Below are 21255 nucleotides of genomic sequence, written 5' to 3' on the forward strand. Positions count from 1 at the left end.
TGGGGACAGCTTCACAAGCAGCCCGTGTTCCCAGGGCTGGCAGCATGTGAGGGGAAAGCCCCGCAGGAGAGGCTGCGGTTATAAACTCCAGAGGCAGAGGGTTGTGAGGGGGAAGCCCCGGCCGGAGGGGTGCGGTTATAAACTCCAGAAGCAGAGGGTTCCCGGGAATTGCGGGAAGCAGGAACTCCAGTACAAACAAGGCAGGAGCAGGGCTGGCTTTGTCCTGCACTCAGCCTGGGTGTGACCTGCCCGCGGCACGAAGGAGGTTTGGGGCACTTCCCTCAGTGGGGCAAGGGCGAGGATGGGGAGCCCGGGGGGAGGGAAGAGCGGCGGCTGTGGGGACGCTTCTGATCAGGCAGTACCAGGGGCAGCCCCACCCGAGTCAGGCGCCACGAGGGACGCCCCCGTGGCGGGCGGGCCTTCCAAGATAGGGCTGCGCGGCGCAGCGCCCGTCACGATGGCAACGGGGTCCTTCCTTTCCTAAGCGCGGTGCACAACATGGCGGCGCCCTTGCTGAGCGCGGCGCTTCGCGGGGCCCGCGGCGGGCGGAGCTTCGGAACGGCCGGTGAGAGACGGGAGAACCAAGGGAGCCCCGAAACCCACCGGGGAAAGGGGGAGCGAAAGGGAGGATGCTCTCGGGCGGCTGTGTCCCGAACGCCAGGCCTTGTCAGTAATGTTGTTCTATACTGGGCCCAGTGTTGCTTGAGGGTCCCCATAGCCCAGAGTGCTGTGAGCTCTTCAGAGGACCCTGGGCAGGCTGGGGAGAAGGGCAGAGAGGAATTGCCCGAAGTTCAGCACAGGCAAGTGCAGGGTCCTTCACCTGCGGAGGAACAGCTCCAGGCACTAGCGCAGGCCGGGACTGAGCGGCTGGAGAAGCAGCTCTGTGGGGAAGGAGCTGGGGCTCCTGGTGGCCAAGGAGCTGTCCATGAGCAGCACTGGGCACGAGGAGGGCACTGGTGTCCCAGGGTGCGTTAGGAGAGCATTTCCAGCAGGTCAGGGGGTGATGCTGCCCCTCTGCTCAGCCCTGGCCAGGCCTCCCCTGGAGCAGTGTCCAGTTCTGGGCTCCTCAGGATGGGAGACCCGGAGCTCCTGGAGCGGGTCCTGTGGAGGGCCACAAAGATGCTCTGGGGACTGGGGCAGCTCTGTCCTGGGGAAAGGCTGCGGCTGCTGGGGCTGAGAGGGGCCCGTCCCTGTGTGTCCCTGTCTGCAGGGAGGGCAGAGCAGGGCCCAGGCTCCGCTCCAGGGGCCCAGCAATGGCACCAGAGGCCACGAACACCAAGTGATGCCCAGGAAATTCCACCTGGACATGAGGCAGAACTTCTTCGCTGTGCAGTGCCCAAGCCCTGAACAGATTGTCCAGAGAGGGTCTCCCTCACTGGGGATATTCCAGAGGCATCAGGACACAATCTTGTGCTCTGTGCCCTGGACTGAGCCTGCTGGAGCAGGGAGGGGGGGATCAGATGACTCTGGTCCCTTCCAGCCTCACCCATCCTGTGACTCCACGAGCATGCCTGTGGAAGGTGGGGATGGCTCTGGCTCTGTCCATGCTCTGCCCATCCCAGGCTCGTTTCCTCCCTTCTAACCCCGCTGGGATGTGTGTTCCCCCTCAGCCGTGCTCTGGAAGAGGGCAGCCCCTCTGGGGCCCATGCCCAACGAGGATGTGGATGTGGGAAACCTGGAGGAGCTGCAGCGGTACCGGAGCTTCGCGCGCTACCTACGGCAGGCGGAGCGGGCGGGCCGAGAGCCGCGCTGGTGGAACACCTACCGCAAACACAGCGACCCCCCTGCAGGTACCACGGCCACAAAGCACCCCTGGGGCTCTGGCACAGCCCCTGTGCAGAGTGCAGTGTCTCCAGGGAAAAGGGGTTTCCAGAGGGAGGGAGGCTTGTAGGAGTGTCGGGGGAGGTGGGACAGAGATGAGAGATCTCTGAAGCCAGGTCTGGAACTTGGGGTTTATTGCAAAGGGCCTGGGTGCAGGGCCCTGCTGGGAGCTGCCAGCCACAGCTCAGAGCAGGCCCCAAACAGGGGCCCCAAAGAGAGACAGTGAAGAATAAAAGCAAGAGGGAAAGAGAGTGAAGTTCCCATTACAATACCATAAATCTTCTTCTGTGCTGAATATTCTAATTCTCACCAATCTAGCACAAGATACAAATCCTATAGCATTTACATACAGCCTATAAGAATCACTACATTACCATACTGTACATTTTAAACCCTAAAAACTCCTCTTTGGGCCCCTTCTGCCAAGCTAGTGGGGTCTGCTCTGAGCCTTGGAGCTGTCTGCAAGCAGAGGGTGTTGTTCCATCAAAAGGGGATCACCTTCAGCTGGCTACACCATTGTTTTCCAGTTGTTCAGTAACTGAGGTATCTCAAAGCTTGCTTTCATTTCAATCTCACTTATAGTTTCTATATTCTCAAAATTTTTTGCTAGGCAATCATATTTATAAGGCTTTCCTGTTTCATCTTCCCCTGCAGAGGCTGACCAGGGCCTGCCAAATGAAACAGAGTGTCACCATGATATTTTCTGAAAAATCCTCTTTGCCCAGGATTTTATCCTGGGAAGCTGAGAAGCCTCAGAAAAGAATGCAAACAATAATTATCTGATTGCTTGGGAATGTGGTCTGGAGATCATTTACCAACAGGTGCATCTTTGTTTGGTTCTGTCTGAATTGTTTTTAATTAATGACCAATCACCATCAGCTGTGTCAGACTCTGAGAAGTCAGTCATGAGCTTTCATGATCATTCTTGTTTAGCCTTCTCATGTATCCTTTCTCTTTCTTTAGTATAGCTGTATAATATAATATAATATAATATAATATAATATAATATAATATAATATAATATAATATAATATAATATAATATAATATAATATAATATAAATCAGCCTTCTGAGAACATGGAGTCAAATTCTCATCTCTCACCTCGTCCTGGGGAACTCACAACAGCACAACAGAGCAAAGAAGGGATTCCTTGGAGCCCCAGTGGTGCCATAGGGCAGACAAGGAGCCAGAGCTTCAGGTCTGCAGCAAATAACACAGCTGGGAATGGGAGGGCCATGAGCTGGGGAAGAAGATGCAGAGGGGAGAGAATCAAGTCCTGATTGTCCTTTCAGGTCTTTTCTAGTGGGAGGTTATGGAAAATCAGGTGACCCCAACATCTGGGAAGGATTGGTATCTGACTCCAAGGCTTTGGAATGCTGAACACTCACTTTATTACAACTATACTATATTACATTATATTATACTATAACTATACTACATCATACTTACTTTTTACTACTGAAAAATACCACTCAAAAACTTGTCTGTCTCCAGACAGTCAGGACACAGCTTGGACCTGATAGACTAATTAACATAAACAATTCCACCAGAATCCAATCAAGCAGTCACCTTGGGTAAACAATCTCCAGAACATTCCACATGAGCACAAACACAGGAGCAGCAAATGAGATAAGAATCATTTTGATCATTCTTCTCTCTGTTCAGAGGGCATGTGAATACCACAGGAGGTGTCCTTGTCCATGGCAGGGTTGGAAATGGATGGTCTTCAACCCAAACCCTTCTGTGATCCTGTTCTCTGGAAATCTCTGTCTCATGCTCAGGCGTTTCACAGGGGTTTGTGTTTGGGTGGTTTGGGTGCTCCCATGTCTCACCTGCTCTCTTTTCACCCCTCCCTGAAGAGCCCCCGACAGACATTGGCCTGCCACGTGAGAGGCTGTCACGGGCAGAGGAGCTCAAGGAAAGGAAGAGGATCCTGAGGGAGAACCGCCGGAATGCTGAGATGGAACGGGCGGCACGGCTCCGGACTGGTCAGTGCCCCAGCACCTCCCTTCCTGCTCCAGCTGCTCTGGGTGTCCTGCTGCTGCCTCTGCATCCTCCCTCTCTCCTTGCAGTGCTCATTCCCCTCGACGAGGTCAGGGCTGAGTGGGAGAGGACCAGTGGCCCGTTCCACAAGCAGCGCGTGGCCAAGCACTGCGGGGTGTTCCGGGACCTGTTCAAGGGAGCCACCTTCACCCCCTGGGTGGCCCTGAGGGTGCAGTACAGCCAGGAGGATGAGTACCTTGTGCCAGTCTACTATGGGAACATGGTGACTCCGTCAGAGGTGCGTGAGGGGAGCTGGGAACAGCTTGGAGCCCCTGGGAAGCCTCTTTCTGCCAGGTGCTTCCAATGGGCATGTTTTATTCCAGGGGATGCCTTTTACAAGGGTGTTTCCTCTGCGCTGAAGGAAAATACTGTATGGATTTGATAGGGACAGAGATTGTAGATTGTCTGGCAGGAGGCTGATGGTTATTTATGCCCTGGTGGATTCCTCAGTGGCCTGGCAGGGCCCAGTCTGTGTTGTGTCCAAGCCTTGCCCAGACACAATTCATGTGAGCTGTTGTGTCAGTGATTTACATTCTCTTTGTGTTGCTCTTTTAGGCTTCCAGTCCCCCTGCAGTGTCATATGAGGCAGACAAAGGCTCCCTCTGGACCTTGTTGCTCACAAATCCAGGTGAGCAGCAAGTTCTTTGAAGGAACATGTTAGAACTGGGTTGTTTCACTCAGCTTTTGGTTAACTCCTGATTCTTTTGGCTGCACAGAGATGATGAACACTGGAAGTGTTCAAGGCCAAGTTGGAGCAGCCTGGTCTAGTGGAAGGTGTCCCTGCCCATGGCAGGGGGTGGGATGAGCTTTAAGGTCCCTTCCAGCCCAGACTGTGCTGTGATTCTATGATTATATCTGTTAGACTGGGACATATTACACATGGAGGAAAGATTGTAGCCTCCCCAAACCTGTTACAGTTGAGAGAAGGGACAGTGACACAACAGGACCTGTGTCTCACTATAGAGGAAACAATTTCCTGACTCCCAAAGATGGGAGTCAGGAAATTGTTTCCTCTATAGTGAGACAGAATTGTTACCTCCAAACTCCTCTTCCTTGGCAGTCTGCCTGGAAGGCAGCTTTGCTGACAATGTTCACCCTGAAAGACCAAGGCACAGTGAAGGATGCAGCTGCCCAAGAAGATTTCAAGAATCTTGGAATTAGATCTGAGGAGTTCTTTGCTCCTTGTTTTAAACTTAGTCCTGTAGGATTGAGTTCCTTTTCTGCTAGGGAAGGAATGCTGGAAGGTCTTGAGCTGCTCTCTCTGCTCAAAGCAGGTCTGGGCATTCTCACTTTGGGGTGGATGCTGGCAACAGGGTGTCCCTAAGTCACTTTTCCTGTTGTGTGTTGGCAGATGGACATTTGAGGGATGCAGACTCGGAGTACCTCCACTGGCTGGTGTGAGTACATCAGAGCCAGGTGCTCTGTGCCTGTGGGCTGGGCAGAAACTCCTCCAGCAGCTCAGAATCCATGGCTTTTCCTGGTGCTCCTGCCATCAGCTCCTTTAGCCCTGTGTTCTGGGTCCTGCTAAGGATGCAGGAGTTCCAGATGTTGCTGCTGTTCAGCATTCCAGTTACTGGGTGGGATTTTTCCTGTGCTGAAAGCAATCTCTGTTATCTGTTCCCTTATCAAATGGGGCAGAAATCACATCACAGCATGGCAGAGGGATTTGCAGTCCTGGGTGAATCTGCTGGAGGGAAATGAGTGTAAATGTGTTTGTGTTCAGGACCAATATTCCAGGCAGTGACATCAAGGCTGGTAAGGAGATGTGCCACTACCTGCCCCCCTTCCCTGCCATGGGGACAGGCTACCACCGCTTCATCTTCCTGCTCTTCAAGCAACTCGGTCCCATCGACTTCAGCCAGGACGCTCGGCCCACGCCCTGGTAATTCCTCTGCTCCTGCTGGCCTTGGCTGCTGCTGCTTTGGGGTTTGTGTACCTGTCACTGCACTAGAGGAGCAGCTCCTGTCACTCTGCAGAGTTCTCCAGGGCTGCTTTGGGTTTGTGTGTCCTCTGCAGCCACAATCCCAGCAATGCAGAGTCCTGCTCTTACAGAACAGGATGTTAGAGAGTGGTTTGTCCTGCCCAGAAATGTGCACGGAGCTGGAGACACTGGGAGAGTTTCTCTTAGTGGCTTCCTTTTCCACCTGTGTCATATGCCCTGGGGTGATGGGGAGCAGGGTATTGCTGCAAGGAGAGGTTCACCTGGTGCTTGTGTCTTGTTTCCAGCTACAGCCTGAAGATGAGAACCTTTAGCACGTTTGACTTCTACAGAAAACATAAGGATGCCATGACCCCAGCAGGGCTGGCATTTTTCCAGTGTCAGTGGGACAGCTCTGTCACTTCCACCTTCCATCAGCTGCTCAGTAAGGAACGGGGTCTCTGGAGGGGGTCTGTGGGTGGGACATCGCCCTGTGGCTGCAGGCTCTCAGTTGGTCCTGGCACTTGCCCAGGATCAGCACAGATTAAGCCCTTCCTGAGCCATACTCCTCCAAACTAACAGCAGCCTGAAGGAGCAGCCCCTAACCCTTGGCTGAAGATTTTAAAATAACTCCAAGGGCATGTTTAAGCAGCCCTGTCCTGTGTGGTGAGGGGGGTGTGGGGTTCAGATGTGAGCCCCTGCTGACCTGTCACTCTCTGCAGACATGAGGGAGCCGGTGTTCGAGTTCGTGCGGCCGCCCCCGTACCACCCTCCGCAGGTGAAGTTCCCTCGGCACCAGCCCCTGAGGTACCTGGACAGGTACCGGGACACGCAGGAGCCCACCTACGGCATCTACTAGGAGCTGTCCCCTCTGTGTCTGTGGGATGCTGGCTCCTGGATTTCCTGTGCTCCCCTCAGTCCCTCAGGAGGGAAATGACAAAGTCTCAGCTCCCAGCTCCCCTGTGCTGGGAGCTGGCGTTGGGTGCTCACAGGGCTGGCAGCTGCTTAACGAGAATATTTCAAAATGAATCCATGGCCAGGCTGAAACCTTGCTCCTGATTCTGCAGCAGAGCTGAGCAGTGGCTGGCAGGCTGCATCTCCCCAGAGATGCTCTGCCTTGCTTCCCTGCAAGAATCACAGTTTTCCTTTTGCTTGTTTGTGGAGCAAACAGAGCCAGGCCAGCCTGGATTTCCTCCTCTCACAGTGCTGTGGTTCAGGACTGTATCAGATTTTATTTGTGCAGTCCTCCTGGAGAGATGAGTCTGATTAAACACTCTCTGAGCAGTGCTGGCAAAGCTGTCTTTATTGGGAAGAGCCTCTTACCCTGGGCAGTTTGCCCAGAGCTGGGGAGCTCAGCAGGGTGCAGGGGAGATGGGCAGCCCTTCACTGGCCAGAGTCACTTCTCTTCTTGGATGTTGTAGTTTGAGAAGAGTGTAACTGTGGGGGTACCAGTCGTTGGTTTGTCTGGGTCTGGACTGAAGGCACTTGACACAGTTATTTGTGTTCAGACTCAAGTGTTTATTATCTCCTATCAGTAAAACAGTCTCATTACTGTGAGTTCAGTGGCTTTTCATTAGAAGGCACAAAATGGCCAACAGTCTCTTGTTACAAGGTCTTTTAAGACTAAACTATCCAATTAAGAATCGACACCTGGATTATTTTCCCTTTTAACCCAGTAACTGATCCAAAAGAGCCCCCAGTGAGGACTTTTCTGCCCAATTAAAAATTGCCACCCAAACCCATGAAGAAGAAGAAGGAAGAAGCATGAAGAAGAAACCCAAGATGACACCCTGTGCCCTCCATCTTGCTTCCATCCACAACATACTAAAAATTCCAAAACCTAAATTTATCACCAAGTCATACACCTACACTACTCTCTATAATCTATTTCACACTTCTGTGGATTCTTGAAGTCTGGGAAACTTTCTCCATGAATGAGGGTCAAAGTCAGTGCTCCCCTGGGGGTCAGGGCACCCCAGAGCAGACAGAGAAATGTTCCCAGTGCCCTGGGTTTCCACATGTGGCTACACAGGTGGTAAACATGCACAAGTCAGTGTTTGTGGAGGTGGCTTCAGCTACCCAAGCACGTGGGCCTCAGCCTCCTTCCCCTCTCTCCTGGACAGGACATTCCTGGCATGGGCAGGGAGCAGAAGCAAAGCTGCTGCTGCTAGTGGTGGTGGCCTGGCACTGCTGCTGCAGGTCCTGTTCCCAGGCCTTGGAGAGCCTCTGCTCTCTGCTGTGCTGCACTGTGCATCTCCTGTTCACATGGACCCCCAAATACCAACATGTTCCTGCTGGTACAGCTGCTCTTCCCAGCTCTGGTTCCCTTTTTCTGATGTTCCTTCTACCACTGGAAATTGGAGCCTTCAGCAAACAGCTGGGATGGGGCTGAAGTGCCCCCCTGCTGCCTGTGCTCAGGGCTGTTACCAGTTACCCCAGAGCTCCCTGAGCTCCTCCCCAGCTGAAGGATTCTGGGGTCTGGTTTAAGCTGGGCTGAGTGTACTGGGGAGGTGCCCACGCTGGGGACACAGGTTCCAGGCAGAGACACAGGTCATGTTAGCCTCTCTGGGCTTTAAATATTTGGTCAGAATTGACAGCTGCAGCCCAAAGGAATGTTTTGGAGCTGAAGCTTGCTGGGACATGCAGTGAGTTGTGACATATCCCAAGCTCTCTCCTGTGTTCAGGGGGATGGCTCTGAGCCTGCCTGTGCTATGGAAGCTGGTCTGGATGATTCAGAGACCTGCTCCCTGCTTGCCCTCACCTGTGCAGGTAAAAGGGAAGCTGCTCATGAGGGGAGGCTGGAAAAACAAGGCTGGGAACATGAGCAAGATAGCACATGGGCCTGGCACAGAGATAAGGCTTGGGCAGGGTAAACTGAAACTGAACTATGACAACGAGGGGAAGGTTTGCAGTGCACAGGCATTGCAGTGGCCTCTGGGCAGGAGACTCCACCTGAGCAGGGACAGGTGGCCCAGGTGGCATCTTTATTCTGTTTCAGGGTGCTGATGTGCACAGGTGTTGCAAGGAAGTTCATAGGAAAAGGTGTGGTGGGTGTGCATGGGGACATGGCAAACTGCAGGAGCTGTGGTTTAGAAGATGCAAGGGAAGAACATGGTGCTGGTGTGTGTCACAGCCTTGTGTCACAGCCTTGCCAGAGCACAGGGAGGTGACATGTGGCCACAGCAGCAGTGGGTGCCTCTCTGCTGGTTCCCAGGCTGGAGCTCTGCACAGAGGTCTCTGTGCCAGGGGGCACTGCTGTCACAGACATATTTTATGAAAAATCCTTTCGTTAGGATCTTTTCTCCTGAGAAGCTGAGAGGCCTCAGAAACGAAATGTAAACAATGGTTATCTGCTGCTGTGGAATGCACCAGGTGCATCTGTGATTGGTCTCATGTGGTTGTTTCTAATCAATGGCCAATCACAGTCAGCTGTCTTGGACTCTCTGGTCAGTCACAAGATTTTATTATCATTCCTTTCTATTCCTTGCAAGCCTTCTGATGAAATCCTTTCTTCTATTCTTTTAGTATAGTTTTAATCTATCATTTTCTTTTAATATACTCTATATATCATAAAATAATAAATCAGCCTTCTGAAACATGGAGTCAAGATTCTCTCTTGACTCGTCTCTCCTCTCGTCCTGGGACCCCTGCAAACACCATCACACCCTGCCATGCTCAGCTCAGGGACCCAGCCCTGGCAGAGCTGAGGATGCCTGGAAGTTCCTTCAAAAGGCAATAAAGGAGTGAAAATCCAATTGCACACGGATGTGTGCCCAGCAAACGTGTTCATGGAAATACACATTGCTCTGATCCCTGTCAGCCTCCTGCGTGTCCCCCTGTGCTGTCACCGCAGCATTCCATCCTCTCCGGAGTGTCCCACCGTGCCTCACAGCCCTCCCTCTGCACTGGAACAGCTCCAGTCCTTCCTCTGCAGCCTGTGTGACCAGGGGACAGCCTCCGGGTGTCACTTCAGGAGTCTGGCCGGGAGCCCTGCCCCGCCTCTGGGCACAGCGTCACCACCTCCTCCTCCTCCTCCTCTGCGCTTACGAGTTTCTATTTCCCGGCTTCTCGCCCGATCTCCGGCGCAGGCAGGATGGCATCGTCCATGTCGCAGAAGCTGGAGGAGAAGCTGGTGTGTTCCATCTGCCTGGAGCTGTTCAGGGTGCCCGTGACCTTGCCCTGCGGCCACAACTTCTGCAAGCGCTGCATCAGCGACCACTGGGACAAGCGAAGGCAGGAGCCCGACCCGAGCATCACCTGCCCCGAGTGCCGCAGGGTCTTCGAGCGGCGCCCGGAGCTGGAGAAGAATGTCACCCTGCACAGCGTGGTGGAGCTGGCCCGGGACAGCGAGGAGCGGGGCTGCGCCGCGGGCCGGGGCGAGGCGGCCCCGGCCGAGCTGTGCCCGCGGCACGGGCGGCCCCTGGAGCTGTTCTGCGAGGACGAGCGGCGCTGCATCTGCTGCGTCTGCACCGTGCGCGACTGCCGCCCCCACCGCAGGGTGCTCTTCGAGGAGGAGCGAGCCAAAAAGCAGGTGGGTGACACGGCTGGGGCCACGGGGGAACGGGGGGTGTTGTGACAGCTCGGGCATGCACGATATCTGTGAAAAATGCGTATTTTATGATTGGCTTTTCGCAAATATTAAAATTAATATTATATGTGTTGTGTTAGAAAGTAATGCTGTATTAATTCTCTTAAGTACTGTGTTAAATATAGTTTTAGGTTACAAAAAATGTTAAAATAGAAACTGTGCTATGTAGGATATTTTTTTTAAAGAAAGGACTTGCAGTGAGATAGCAGCCACAGGACACCTAAATCTTACAGAGAAAAATAATTTATTGCTCTCTTACCAGAAGAAACGAACTTCTTCCTGCCTCAAAGGCGCTGTTAGGAATCAGAGGAAGTTGATGATGACCAGACAGAATCCTGTATTTGAATGGAATTTATACATCATTTATGAAGTGTATGAATATGCAACAGGCTGTTGCTTTTAAGGGTAAATCCTTTGTTAATGGGTGTCCTTTTTCGGGCTTGTGCTGCCCAGAAAAAGGTACCTGGAAATCCGTAACTGTTTGTTTTTTTTATAACCATTTTATTACTATTAAACTTCTAAAATTTTAAAAACAAGTGATTGTTGTTTTTCACAATATCCACCCCACTGCCCCGTGTCCTGCTGCAGGGACATGATGTCCCTCTGTGTGCCAGACTGCCCAGCTCAGCTGGACAGGGGCTGGCCAGGGAGGTGCCACCAGTGCCTGGCTGGTGCCACCAGTGCCTGGCTGCTCCTTGAGGAACCAGGTGCTGTCAGGAGCAGCAGTGAGCTGGGTAAATCCAGCAGCATGAGATGAACTGTGCCCTATGTGTTTGTTACCCTCTGATTTAGAGGAAACAGCTAAAAACGGAGTGAAAGGCAGCACAAAAAATCACTTCTTTGTTATCCTGACGCAGAGTTGCCTTCCCAAGCTGCCTGCTTCCCTGTTAGGCTTGTCCTACAGCCCTGAGAGGGTCCTGGGGGCCAGGTGGGCAGCACTGGGCTGTTCCACAGGATGTGCAACTGGACATGACTGGGAGGAATGGCTGGATATGAAGCTCAGTGCTCTGGGCTAGTTGAAGGTGTTCAGTCATAGGCTGAATGTCACAGACATCTTTTATGAAAAATCCTTTTCCTTAGGGTTTTTCCTCCTGAGAAGCTGAGAGGCCTGAGGAACAAAATGTAACCCATGGTTATCTGCTGCTGTGGAATGCAACAGGTGCATCTGGGATTGGTCTCTTGTGGTTGTTTTTAATTAAAGGCCAATCACAGTCAGCTGGCTCAGACTCCGTCCGAGCCACAAGCCTTTGTTATCGTTCTTTCTTTTTCTATTCTTAGCTAGCCTGCTGATGAAATCCTTTCTTCTATTCTTTTAGTGTAGCTTTAATATAATATATATATAATAAAATAATAAATCAGCCTTCTGAAACATGGAGTCAGATCCTTGTCTCTTCCCTCATCCTAAAACCCCTACGAACACGGTCACAGCTGAACTTGATGATCTTGGAGGTCTTTTCCAACTACTCTATGTTATTCTATGCCTCCTTTCACAGACCTTTTTGAAAGAATCCCTGGAAAAAGCCCAGGAGGAATCAGAGAGGATTGAGCAGACAATGAAGGAGCTCGAGTTGCAGACAGAGAGCATCAAGGTAACTCTGCAGCCTCCCTGTGCTGGCCTGTGGGTGGGAGTACACTGGTTCTCATGGCTCTTCCTGCCTAGGACTGCTCTGAGCTCAAAAATGGGATCCAGAGCAAATTCACCCACCTGAAGATAGCTCTGGAGGATTTCCAGCGTCAGACAGTGGCCAGGATTGAGCAAGAGCAGAGGGCAGCACTGGAGCATGTGGACAAGAACTGGAACCTGTGTAGGGACCGCCTGGATGTCCTTGGGCAGCACAGGGAGAGGGCTCAGAGCCTGCTGGCCTGCCCTGAGCACAGGACCTTCCTGCAGGTACCACCCTGGCACTGTGTCCTCCCCTGCTTGGGCCTGCACCCTTTTGATGACAGCAGGATCATGTCCAACCCATTTTCACTGGGAACACATCCTCAGTTTGGCTCAGGGATGTGCTGGGGCTATGGGGAAGAGCTGGGTTTTGGGGGTCCCTGAAAAGTTGTGTGGGCAATGCTGGGATGCTCCTGTTGCCCACTGGGGAGACATGGTGATTGCAAATGGGTTTGCACAGTCCTCCCCAGACTGGTGTCTGTGTGTCTGTCTGCAGGAGTTCCCCCTGCTCCCACCTCTGGAGAGCCCAGAGGTGCTGGTGCCCGTGGAGTTTGATGTGGCTGCTGTGATCAAGCCCATCTCTGAGATCCTCAGCAGCATCTCCAGGCTCCTGCTGGAGGACTTGCCTGGCTGTGTGGCCCCCAAAGCCCCCAGCCCTGCTGGCCAAGGTAACCCTCCTGCTCTCAGGGGTACTTTGAAGGGCTCTGAGTCATCCTGAAGATGAGCTTGGCCTGTGTCACTGCTGGGGACACAGCTGCTGGGCACAGGGATTTGGGATGGGACACACATTTACTGGTCAGCAGATGAAGTGGGATGAGCTGGGTGGCCTCCCTGTGGCCCCTCCTTGCTGGGAATGCTGAACCATGGTGGCACATGCCTGCTCCCAGGTTTGGATACAATGGACTCCTCCTCCTCCTCCTTTTCCTTTTCTTCCCATGAAGACAGGAAGAAAGAAGTTTTGGGGTGGTGTTACTCCAAAAGCCTGTTTCCATCCTCCACAGAGCCAGTGCATGCCCAGGAGCTGGCAGTGAAGGCTGTGGCCCCTCTCCCCAAGTGTCAGCTCCGAGCTGAGCTTCTGAAGGGTAAGGAGCACAGGGGGCTCCAGGGACAGCACCTCACTGGAGTCCCCAGAAGGAAAAGATGTCACCAAGCCAGGCTCCTTCCTGGGAGGAGGGTGGTTGTGGCTGCAGGGACAGGGCCTCCTTCCCTGGTTCTTCCAATGTTTCTCCCTAAATGCAGAGAAGGGTGGTGTAGGGGCAGGGTGGATGGGCTGGGATGGGAAAGGACCCACTAAGGGGATTGGCAGCACCAGGAAGTGCTTTCCATGGAACTGAGGCTGCCTGGTATTGGATCAGTCACTGCCCTGCATGGCATAGCCCCAGTCCAGAGCCCTGCCTGCAGTCATTGCTCTCTATCCAGGGATGTGGCCTCAGCATTCCTTCAGTTACAGTCCTTCATGTCCCCTTTCCTCCCCAGGCCAGCCCCCTCCTGCTTTTAGGAAATTCCTCTGTGTTTCTCTTCCCATCTCCTCCCTGTTGGAAAGAGGTTTAGGTAATGCCATGTTGGTCACATCACTCTTGCTGCCTATGGGACCTGTAGGAATTCCTTCCTTCAGGCCCCACAGAGCATTCTTAGGGTTATTAATAGGAACCCCCTGTTGTTTATGGGGAGCAGGCAGGAGCCCAGCCAGCTGCCAGGCCCAGGTGTTGAGGGAAGAAGGTGAGGTGCTGGTGGCCAGGGAATGCCCACCGTAGGAGCTTTCACAGCCCATGCAGAGGAGAGTAACTCCCTGCAATACCATATTTGCTCACTTAACACCTGGTTTTCTCCCCCTCTCCCAACCCACACTGGTACTTTTTGCTCTTAAAACCAAGCACATCCCTGCCAAAATGGCCACAGAACCACCGCAGTCACAATGGCCACTCGGTTGTGAGCTGGGTTGTGCAAGGACTGCAAAATATCAGTGTCTCAGTGCCTCAACAGCTATTTCTGGGCTTTCCCATTCCCTCTAGGGCAGGTATTGCATCCTCCCCACTACCCTTCCCCTCCAAACAACCTGCTCCCTTCCATTTTGGGAGCCAGGCCTACAGAATTTAAACCCCATCACTGCTGGGAGGGCATAAAGGTCTGAGGAAGCATTTCAGCCCCATCTGTGCCCTTGCTCCCCCCAGACCACCGCAACCTGACCTTCGACCCCGAGACAGCCAACAAGTACCTGGAGGTGTCCAAAGGTGCCCACAAAGCCAAGCACTGTCCTGGCAGCATCCCTGGGCAGGGGCAGGGCCCCCGCTTCCAGCCCTGGCAGGTGCTGTGCACGCAGAGCTACGGCCCCGGCCACCACTACTGGGAGGTGAAGATCTCCAGCCACTCTGTCATCCTGGGGGTCACCTACCGGGGGCTGCCCCAGGAGCAGCAGCAGGGCCACAGGTTCAACATCGGCCTGGATGGGGGCTCCTGGGGGCTGCAGGTGAGGGAGGATTGTTACCTGGCCTGGCACAAGGGCCGTGCCCAGAAAATCCAGGAGCAGCTCTATAAGAACCTGGGGGTCAGCCTGGATTATGGCAAGGGGCTCCTCTCCTTCTACGGCCTCGGGGAGAGGACAAAACTCATCCATTCCTTCCACAGCGTGTTCACTGAGCCCCTGTACCCCGTGTTTTGGCTGTGTGAGGGGCGAGTGGTGACGCTGTGCCAGAGGGACTGAGCCAGAGCCACCACACTGAGCCAGAGCCAGGCTGGCAAGTGCCAGGCTGGTGCCAAAGTGGAGCTGCAGCTGAGGCTGTCGTGGTGCAGTGGGACCTCAGTGCTGAGGCAGGTGTGGAGTGCAGTGTTTTAACAGGAGCTGATGGGGACAGGCATGTAAATTAACCTGTTTGATTTGCATATGCAAATATCACCCTAGTGACACATGGCAGGGCTGGAGCTCACCATGGGTGCCTGTCCCTGCAGAGAGAGCAAGGGAATGGGGGGATAGGGAGGATGAAAAAATGAGATTTTCCACTTTCTTCAACTCCTGCCAAACTTCCCAAACCTGGGGAAGGTTTGGGATGAGGGGGACCCCAGAGGGAGGTGCTACTGCCACGGGTTGCTCTGAAACAATTCAGAGGGACCTCTGAGCTCACACAGCCTCACATACAGGCAGGTCCTGCTCCCCCCAGCCCCTTCTTGGTTTCCTCTTGCTGTTTTCAATCAGGAAGAGCAACTTCTCAGGGTTCTATGCTGCAGCTCTTTGTACAATGCTGCTTTTCCCAATAAAGCTTTATTTTCTTACTGCTGCTTTCTTTCTTGCTGCTGTTGGGAGATGTGGGACCCGGCAGCACTGGGGGTGGGGGGAGCTGGGTACCCCTGCTCTCACAGCCATCCCTGCAGGGCCCCATCCTCCCCCTCCGTGTCCCCATGGGGCCTATGGCAAACCCTTGGAGCGATCAGCAGAGCCTGAAGGTGCTTTATTTACTGTGATAAGGAAACCTGGTTCCCTACTGCTCTGCTCCAAGGTTGATCTGGCACATGTCACTCTCATGCTGAGAATGACACAGGAACAGGCAGGAGGCAGGATTGCAGAAAGAGCAAAGAAGGCTTTATTCAGGAGAACCACGCAGTTTATATGGAGTGACACGATAGATTCTATTGGATTGGCTACTTAACAAAAACACCTTTCTCATACACAATCCTTGAGAAGAACAGAAAGATGAAGTAGCAAAACACCACCTGCAGATTGTTTATTACTGACGAGTTATCACATTCTTACAACTCCCTGAAAGTTCTCACAAGGTGCTGTGAGGAACGCTTGCCATTTCTCTCTCTCTGTCCCATGGCATCCACAGGTCCCCCTTTTTGTTTAAAGGTGGAGGCAGTGTTTGTAGTCCTGCGTGTGGCCCCTTGCAGGAAGGAGAACAAACACAGCTCCAGAGGTCCCTCCATCAGATCAGATTGAAATGGCCAGAGACATTAGGTCTTGTGATTGTCTCTTATAAAATGCACTATCAGTTCTAAGTCATATGCTTATTCTAATTCAAAACAGTCCTATTCAGAAAACAAGATAAAATTGAGTCCCCAGTCGTGGAAGGGCCATCTGATTGATGGCTGTCATCTTAGTCATTATCTTGGCCCTCATCTTGGTCGTTATCTTGGTCATCATTCAAAGGTTGCCTGTTGGCCACATTCTGGTTTTGATGTTCCATGTCAGGGCAGGTGCACTTTGCAGGTACCCATCGCACTCCAGTGTCTGTGGGGACACGTGCATTCCCCCAACCCCAAGTGACAAGGTCATAAGGACCTTCCCTGTTTTCCCAGAGCCATCAGTGAAGACAGGGGGGCTTTGCACTGGCACCCAGCTGCTCTTTGGCCACAATGACAAACCCATTGTCTTTGCCAGCCACAGCAATTTATGATTGGGCATATGATAAGCAACCTGCCCAGAGAAGTTTTCCAGCAAAGGAAACTCTTTGCAAAGGAGCACTAATAGCAAGGCTCCATTCAAAATCCTCCCTCTCCACAGGAAGAATGATCACTGCAGGATCAGCAGCCATCAATTGCAAACACCACTGAAGGCATTTGATTATCAAATGAGCAATTAGCTCATACAACGAGGGCTCTGTCTTCTTTGGCTGGAGGAGTAAAAAGACCCATTCCAAAACATGCAAGGGATCAGACCACTTGTCACTCCACTGGCCAATGATACCCATAGGATGAAAATCTGGATCAGTAACAATAACAGTGACATCAATGTAAGGATCTATTCAGTGAACCTGACAGGCAGAAACAGCCCTCTGAACCTCCTCCAGCACCCATCACACTGCAGGGGTCAATTCCTGAGGAGACCTCAGATCAGGGTCCCTGTTCAGAGTACCATGCAACAGTGACAACTGTTCTCTGGTCAGCCTGAGGTAAGGACACAACCAGCTGATGACACCATCAACTTCTGGGTATCATTCAAGGTCTGAATAGAATCTGAGAATTGCACCTCCTGATGCTGAATGGTTTGGTCAAGAATTTTGACCCCCAAACACTTCCAAGGAGGGTGCTGCTGAACCTTCTCCAGGGCCACTCGCAGCCTGTAAGCCTGCAGGGCAGCAAACAGCTGAGGCTGTATCCTCAGCAACTCATCCTGGCTGGGTGCCACCACCAGGATGTCATCCATATAATGGTAAAAACACGCATCAGGAAACTGATCACGCACACCAGACAAGGCCTGAGCCACACACCACTGGTAAATAATCAGGCTGTTGTGACAGCCCTGTGGCAAAACCTTCCACTGATACTTCTGAGCAAGTTCAGCATTGTTGACTGAAGGCACTGTGAAGGCAAACTTGGCTGATCATCAGGATGCAAAGGAATTGTTAAAAAACAATCTTTCAAATCAATGACCAAGATCTCCCATCCCACAGGGATCATGGTGGGCGAGGGCATTCCAGGCTGCAATGCCCCCGTGCCTTCCAGCACTGCATTGACTTTTCAGAGGTCTTGTAACAACCTCCACTTCCCAGACTTCTTTATCACAAAGATGGGAGTATTCCAGGCTCATAGAAGGCTCAATGTGTCCTGCTGCAATTGTTCCTGAACCCATTCACAAAGGGAAAGCAGTTTCTCCTCCGTCAGGTATTGGAATTAATTACCAATATAACCGGATGGGATGTGCCTTGCTTGTCTGGCCCTTGCTGCTTGACCAAAGGCAGCAACTGTGGTGTTTTCACCTCAGAGACACCTTTGGCCAGCTGTGTGCTGCAGCTGGGCACTTGGGACAAGTCCAGGTATGCAGGAGCTCAGGTTTACCTCTGGTGGAGAAGCTTCAAGGCAAGGTGAAGGAAAAGGAGTCGGGTTCTGCTGGAGGGTTTTGATCCAGACCTTTATTCCTGGCTCACAGGCCTCTGAATGCAGCAACAGCTCCAACAGAACTCCCCGAACCGCATGGTTGCTGTTCCTATTACCCCCGGGAGAGGAGGAGGGAAGGGGTAGGGATCCCACCAACCAGGTAAGGGGGGGAAGTCTCAGAGGACAAATGACACCTGGATGGCCCAATGTCCCCCAGGGCTGAAAGGCATCTTTTGAACTCTGCCAATCACCCTTCTAGAATGCCAGGACTGACAGACAGCGCTCAGCAGGGGTCAGGGTGGGGAAAGGAGAGGTGATTGGCACACCTGGGGAAATCGACAGGGAGAAACCCGAGGTATCTGAGGCAAACCATGACATCACACTGCAATAGTCAGGGGCCATTGATGAACCCAAATGGGTTTGTTCAGCAGCCACTGTAAAGGCAGCGGAGGATACCTTTCACCCTTCAATGCGGTGGCCCCTATCAAAAATCCACCAATCTGCCCCAATCCACGCCCCCCAGGCAGCCAATACCTCCCAACCCCACAGAGTGAGCGGGGCCGAAATGACAGAGGGTCGGACTGCAGCCACCTGCCCACTCGTGTTGCCAACAAGCACAAAGCATTGGCTCATCATGGTACATGCCAGACCCTCCAGCCCCACGCTGGGTGTCCCCATGGGGGCCAAAGGCCACGCAGGAGGCCACACAGAGAAGGAGGTGACAGTCACGTCTGCCCCTGTGTCAATCAAACCTTGCAGCTCGATCATTGCCAGGCAGGCACCCGGCAGGGTCAGGGCACACACCATCTGGGGTGGCTGAGCAGAAATGGTCACAGAGCAGAGGGCTCATGGCAGTCCTTTGGATCTGAAGCCACCAGTCCAACGAGTCTGCGGGTCAGTCCTGGGAACACACGACTGAAAAAACACAAGGTGAGCAATCCGAGTCCTTGCCGGAATAGTGACAGGGGGAGAGGGTGTGAAAACAGTGGCAAAAATCAGACCTGCAAAGGCAGAGTCAACAACTCCTGGGTGAACAAAGATCCCTTGGTGGGTGTCATTAGATCTCCCCACCAACAATGCACCCAGACCTTTTCCCAGAGGTCCAAGGGCGTTCAAGGGAACCTTGTGCTCACCACCATAGTCTAGGATGACTGCACTGGCAGTACACACATCCAGGCTGGCAGAGCCATGGGTGATGTCTCAGAGCTGACTGGGCAAACCTGGGCCGGCACTGTGCTCTGAGGAATCACTTCTGTCAAGGCACAATTCCTCTTTACGCTCTTCCTCCCATTTCCCGGGCCTGCCAAAGGCTGGCCATTTGCACCAAATTTCGACCTGCACTGGCTGGCAAGGTGACCTGCCTTAAGGCACCTGGCACACAAGAATTTGGCACCTGTATCCGCTGGCTTGGGCACACCCTGCTGCTTCTTACCCTTCTTCTTCTTCTTCTTCCTGCGTCGACCCCTTATGGGTACCTGGCCTGACTGCACAGTGACTGCCAGAGCGGACACCTCAGGATCCACAGCACCCATCCTAGCACACGCCCTGGCCATCTCCACCACCAAAGGATCCCCCGGAAGAGAATTTATGATGCTCCAGCATGCAGTGTTTGAATGGTTCCAGGCCAAGCGTTTCAAGAGGGGCTCCCTGAGTCCAGGCTCCTCAATCTGCTTCTCCATGGCAGCATTGAGCCTCTTGACAAATGGCATGAAAGGCTCACCTGGCCCCTGCCTGATGTCAGTGAAATTGGGCCCGGGAGAGGCCGTCTCGATGGTCTTCACCAATGCAGCAAACCCCAGAGCCTGACGCTGCTCAAGGACATCCCAGGTAGCCTGAAAATCAGGATGGGAGTAGGCACCCTCCCCAAGGAGAGCATCCACTCCCACTCCATGCCCAGGATCCTCTCGGGGCAGAAGCCTGTTGCTTGCTGCTATAGTTGCAGCATTCTCTGTCCAGAACGTCAAAAACATCACAAATTGCAGAGGCCAGAGAGGCGCCTTCGCAAGCTGCCTGATGTCAGATGGACAGAGCAGATCAGTGGCTATCACCCGGAGAGCCTGCATGACTCCTGTGAGCCAAGGCCGTGCTTTGCAACCTCATCCCGCAGTTCCTGAATCACCCGCCAGGCAATCACCCCGTGCCTGTCGGTGTGTCCCGAATTCAGGATAGTTTTAAACACAGGATGATCCTGCTCGCTGCCATGGGGCAGAACCTGGCCCCCCCGAACCCCCAGAGCCTCTCCCCCCGAGGCAGACCGTGACCTTCCCGCTCCCCCCAACACACCCTCATCCTCAGCCTCTGAAAGCCGCGCTTTAACCGCGTCCCCAAAGCTGCGGGGATTGTCGGGGCGCACAGTCACCCTACAGGGAGGCAGCGTCCAGCGGTGAGGAGCAGACGCCGATTCCCCCCGGCCGCCGGTCATCATCGCTGTCCGAGTCCCCCGCCAGGACCGGGGAGGGAGCCCAGCGGGTCACGGGGGACGGCACGTTAACAAAAGGGTCCGGATCCGAGAAGCCAAGCGCGGGCTGCGAACCCGAAGGGACAGTCACAGGCCGGGACACCGGAGGACCGGCCACCGGAGCCGGGCCAGCGGGCGGCGCAGCCAGAGCCGACGGGGCCCCCGGCACCGCAGGCTGGCCTGGCGGGAGTGTGAACGACACTCAGTCACCCGAGGCGGCCGCCGCGCCGGAATGAGGAACAGGCACTGCCCCTGCTGCGTGAATTACCGCCCGGAGAGACGGTGCCGGAGCCGCACTCACTGCTGTCTGTGCAGGGGCCATGGAGAAGGAGGAGAAAACCGGGCGGGAACGCGACACCGGCTGGGGCTGGCAGCTGCCCGCCGGCACCCACGATGGGCCTGGCCGGTGCGACTGTGCAGGCTCCGCACCTGCCGACGGGGAAGCTGCCGGAGCGATCCGCGGGGTCCTGGCAACGGCGGGGAGGGAGCCGACCCCGACCCCGACCCCGACCCCGACCCCGACCCCTCCGGCAGCTCGGGAGGGGGTGCGGGGCCGGAGACTGCAGCCCCCGTGGTTCGGGAGAATGCCGACCCCCGAACGGCACGGGGGGAGAAAGGCGGGACATGATCCGGCCGGGAGAACCCCGGTTCTTCGGCAGCAGGGGTGGAGAAAGGCGTAACTTCTGTCCCAGCGAGCCCCCCAAAGAGGGGGGTGCCGAGCCCCGCACAGATGGCGAGCCGCGACCCGGCGATCGTCTGCCCGAAGCGCCGGCAGCGCCCCCGGCCCTCGAGCTGCCCGTGTCCGAACCTCCGGCCGGTCCCGGGGGGCTGCGCACAGGGTGTCGCACACAGCCCGGAGCGGGGCACAGCATCATCCCCTCTATGAAACTCCTCCGCAAGCAGAGCACACAGCTCCCGACACCGGCCCAGGTCAAAAGCCACGGCCATGCCCAT

The 21255-nt window shown here is 54.1% G+C and overlaps 2 protein-coding genes across 3 annotated transcripts; both read left to right on the forward strand.

Moving 5' to 3' along the window:
• Window positions 1–417: 417 nt before the first annotated feature.
• Window positions 418–7071, forward strand: MRPL38 (mitochondrial ribosomal protein L38). Its single transcript, XM_054644981.2, has 9 exons — window positions 418–565; window positions 1611–1790; window positions 3683–3811; window positions 3896–4104; window positions 4422–4494; window positions 5218–5263; window positions 5590–5748; window positions 6093–6229; window positions 6507–7071. Exons 1-9 carry the CDS (start codon window positions 499–501, stop codon window positions 6641–6643), a joined length of 1137 nt encoding a protein of 378 aa, XP_054500956.1. The 5' UTR covers window positions 418–498; the 3' UTR covers window positions 6644–7071.
• Window positions 7072–7454: 383 nt separating this feature from the next.
• TRIM65 (tripartite motif containing 65) lies at window positions 7455–15302 on the forward strand. 2 transcript variants are annotated; one of them, XM_054644979.2, is made up of 6 exons: window positions 7455–10315; window positions 11866–11961; window positions 12033–12263; window positions 12532–12703; window positions 12977–13117; window positions 14207–15302. In XM_054644979.2, the coding sequence occupies exons 1-6, from the start codon at window positions 9878–9880 to the stop codon at window positions 14734–14736; spliced, it is 1608 nt and encodes a 535-aa protein (XP_054500954.2). In that variant the 5' UTR covers window positions 7455–9877; the 3' UTR covers window positions 14737–15302. The 2 variants fall into 2 exon arrangements, with proteins under 2 accessions (XP_054500954.2, XP_054500955.2); XM_054644980.2 differs by having other exon boundaries at window positions 13037–13117.
• Window positions 15303–21255: the final 5953 nt, after the last annotated feature.

The sequence above is a fragment of the Agelaius phoeniceus genome, chromosome 19, assembly GCF_051311805.1.
Source record: "Agelaius phoeniceus isolate bAgePho1 chromosome 19, bAgePho1.hap1, whole genome shotgun sequence".
Lineage (NCBI taxonomy): Eukaryota > Metazoa > Chordata > Aves > Passeriformes > Icteridae > Agelaius > Agelaius phoeniceus.

Excerpts from the sequence above, each read along its gene's own strand:
- TRIM65 (XM_054644979.2), top strand. The coding sequence starts at position 9,878 with ATGGCATCGTCCATGTCGCAGAAGCTGGAGGAGAAGCTGGTGTGTTCC. Across the intron at positions 11,962-12,032 it reads TGCAGACAGAGAGCATCAAG|GACTGCTCTGAGCTCAAAAA; the intron begins GTAACTCTGCAG and ends CTTCCTGCCTAG. Across the intron at positions 13,118-14,206 it reads CCGAGCTGAGCTTCTGAAGG|ACCACCGCAACCTGACCTTC; the intron begins GTAAGGAGCACA and ends TGCTCCCCCCAG.
- MRPL38 (XM_054644981.2), top strand. The coding sequence starts at position 499 with ATGGCGGCGCCCTTGCTGAGCGCGGCGCTTCGCGGGGCCCGCGGCGGG. Across the intron at positions 4,105-4,421 it reads ACATGGTGACTCCGTCAGAG|GCTTCCAGTCCCCCTGCAGT; the intron begins GTGCGTGAGGGG and ends TTGCTCTTTTAG. Across the intron at positions 5,264-5,589 it reads GAGTACCTCCACTGGCTGGT|GACCAATATTCCAGGCAGTG; the intron begins GTGAGTACATCA and ends GTTTGTGTTCAG.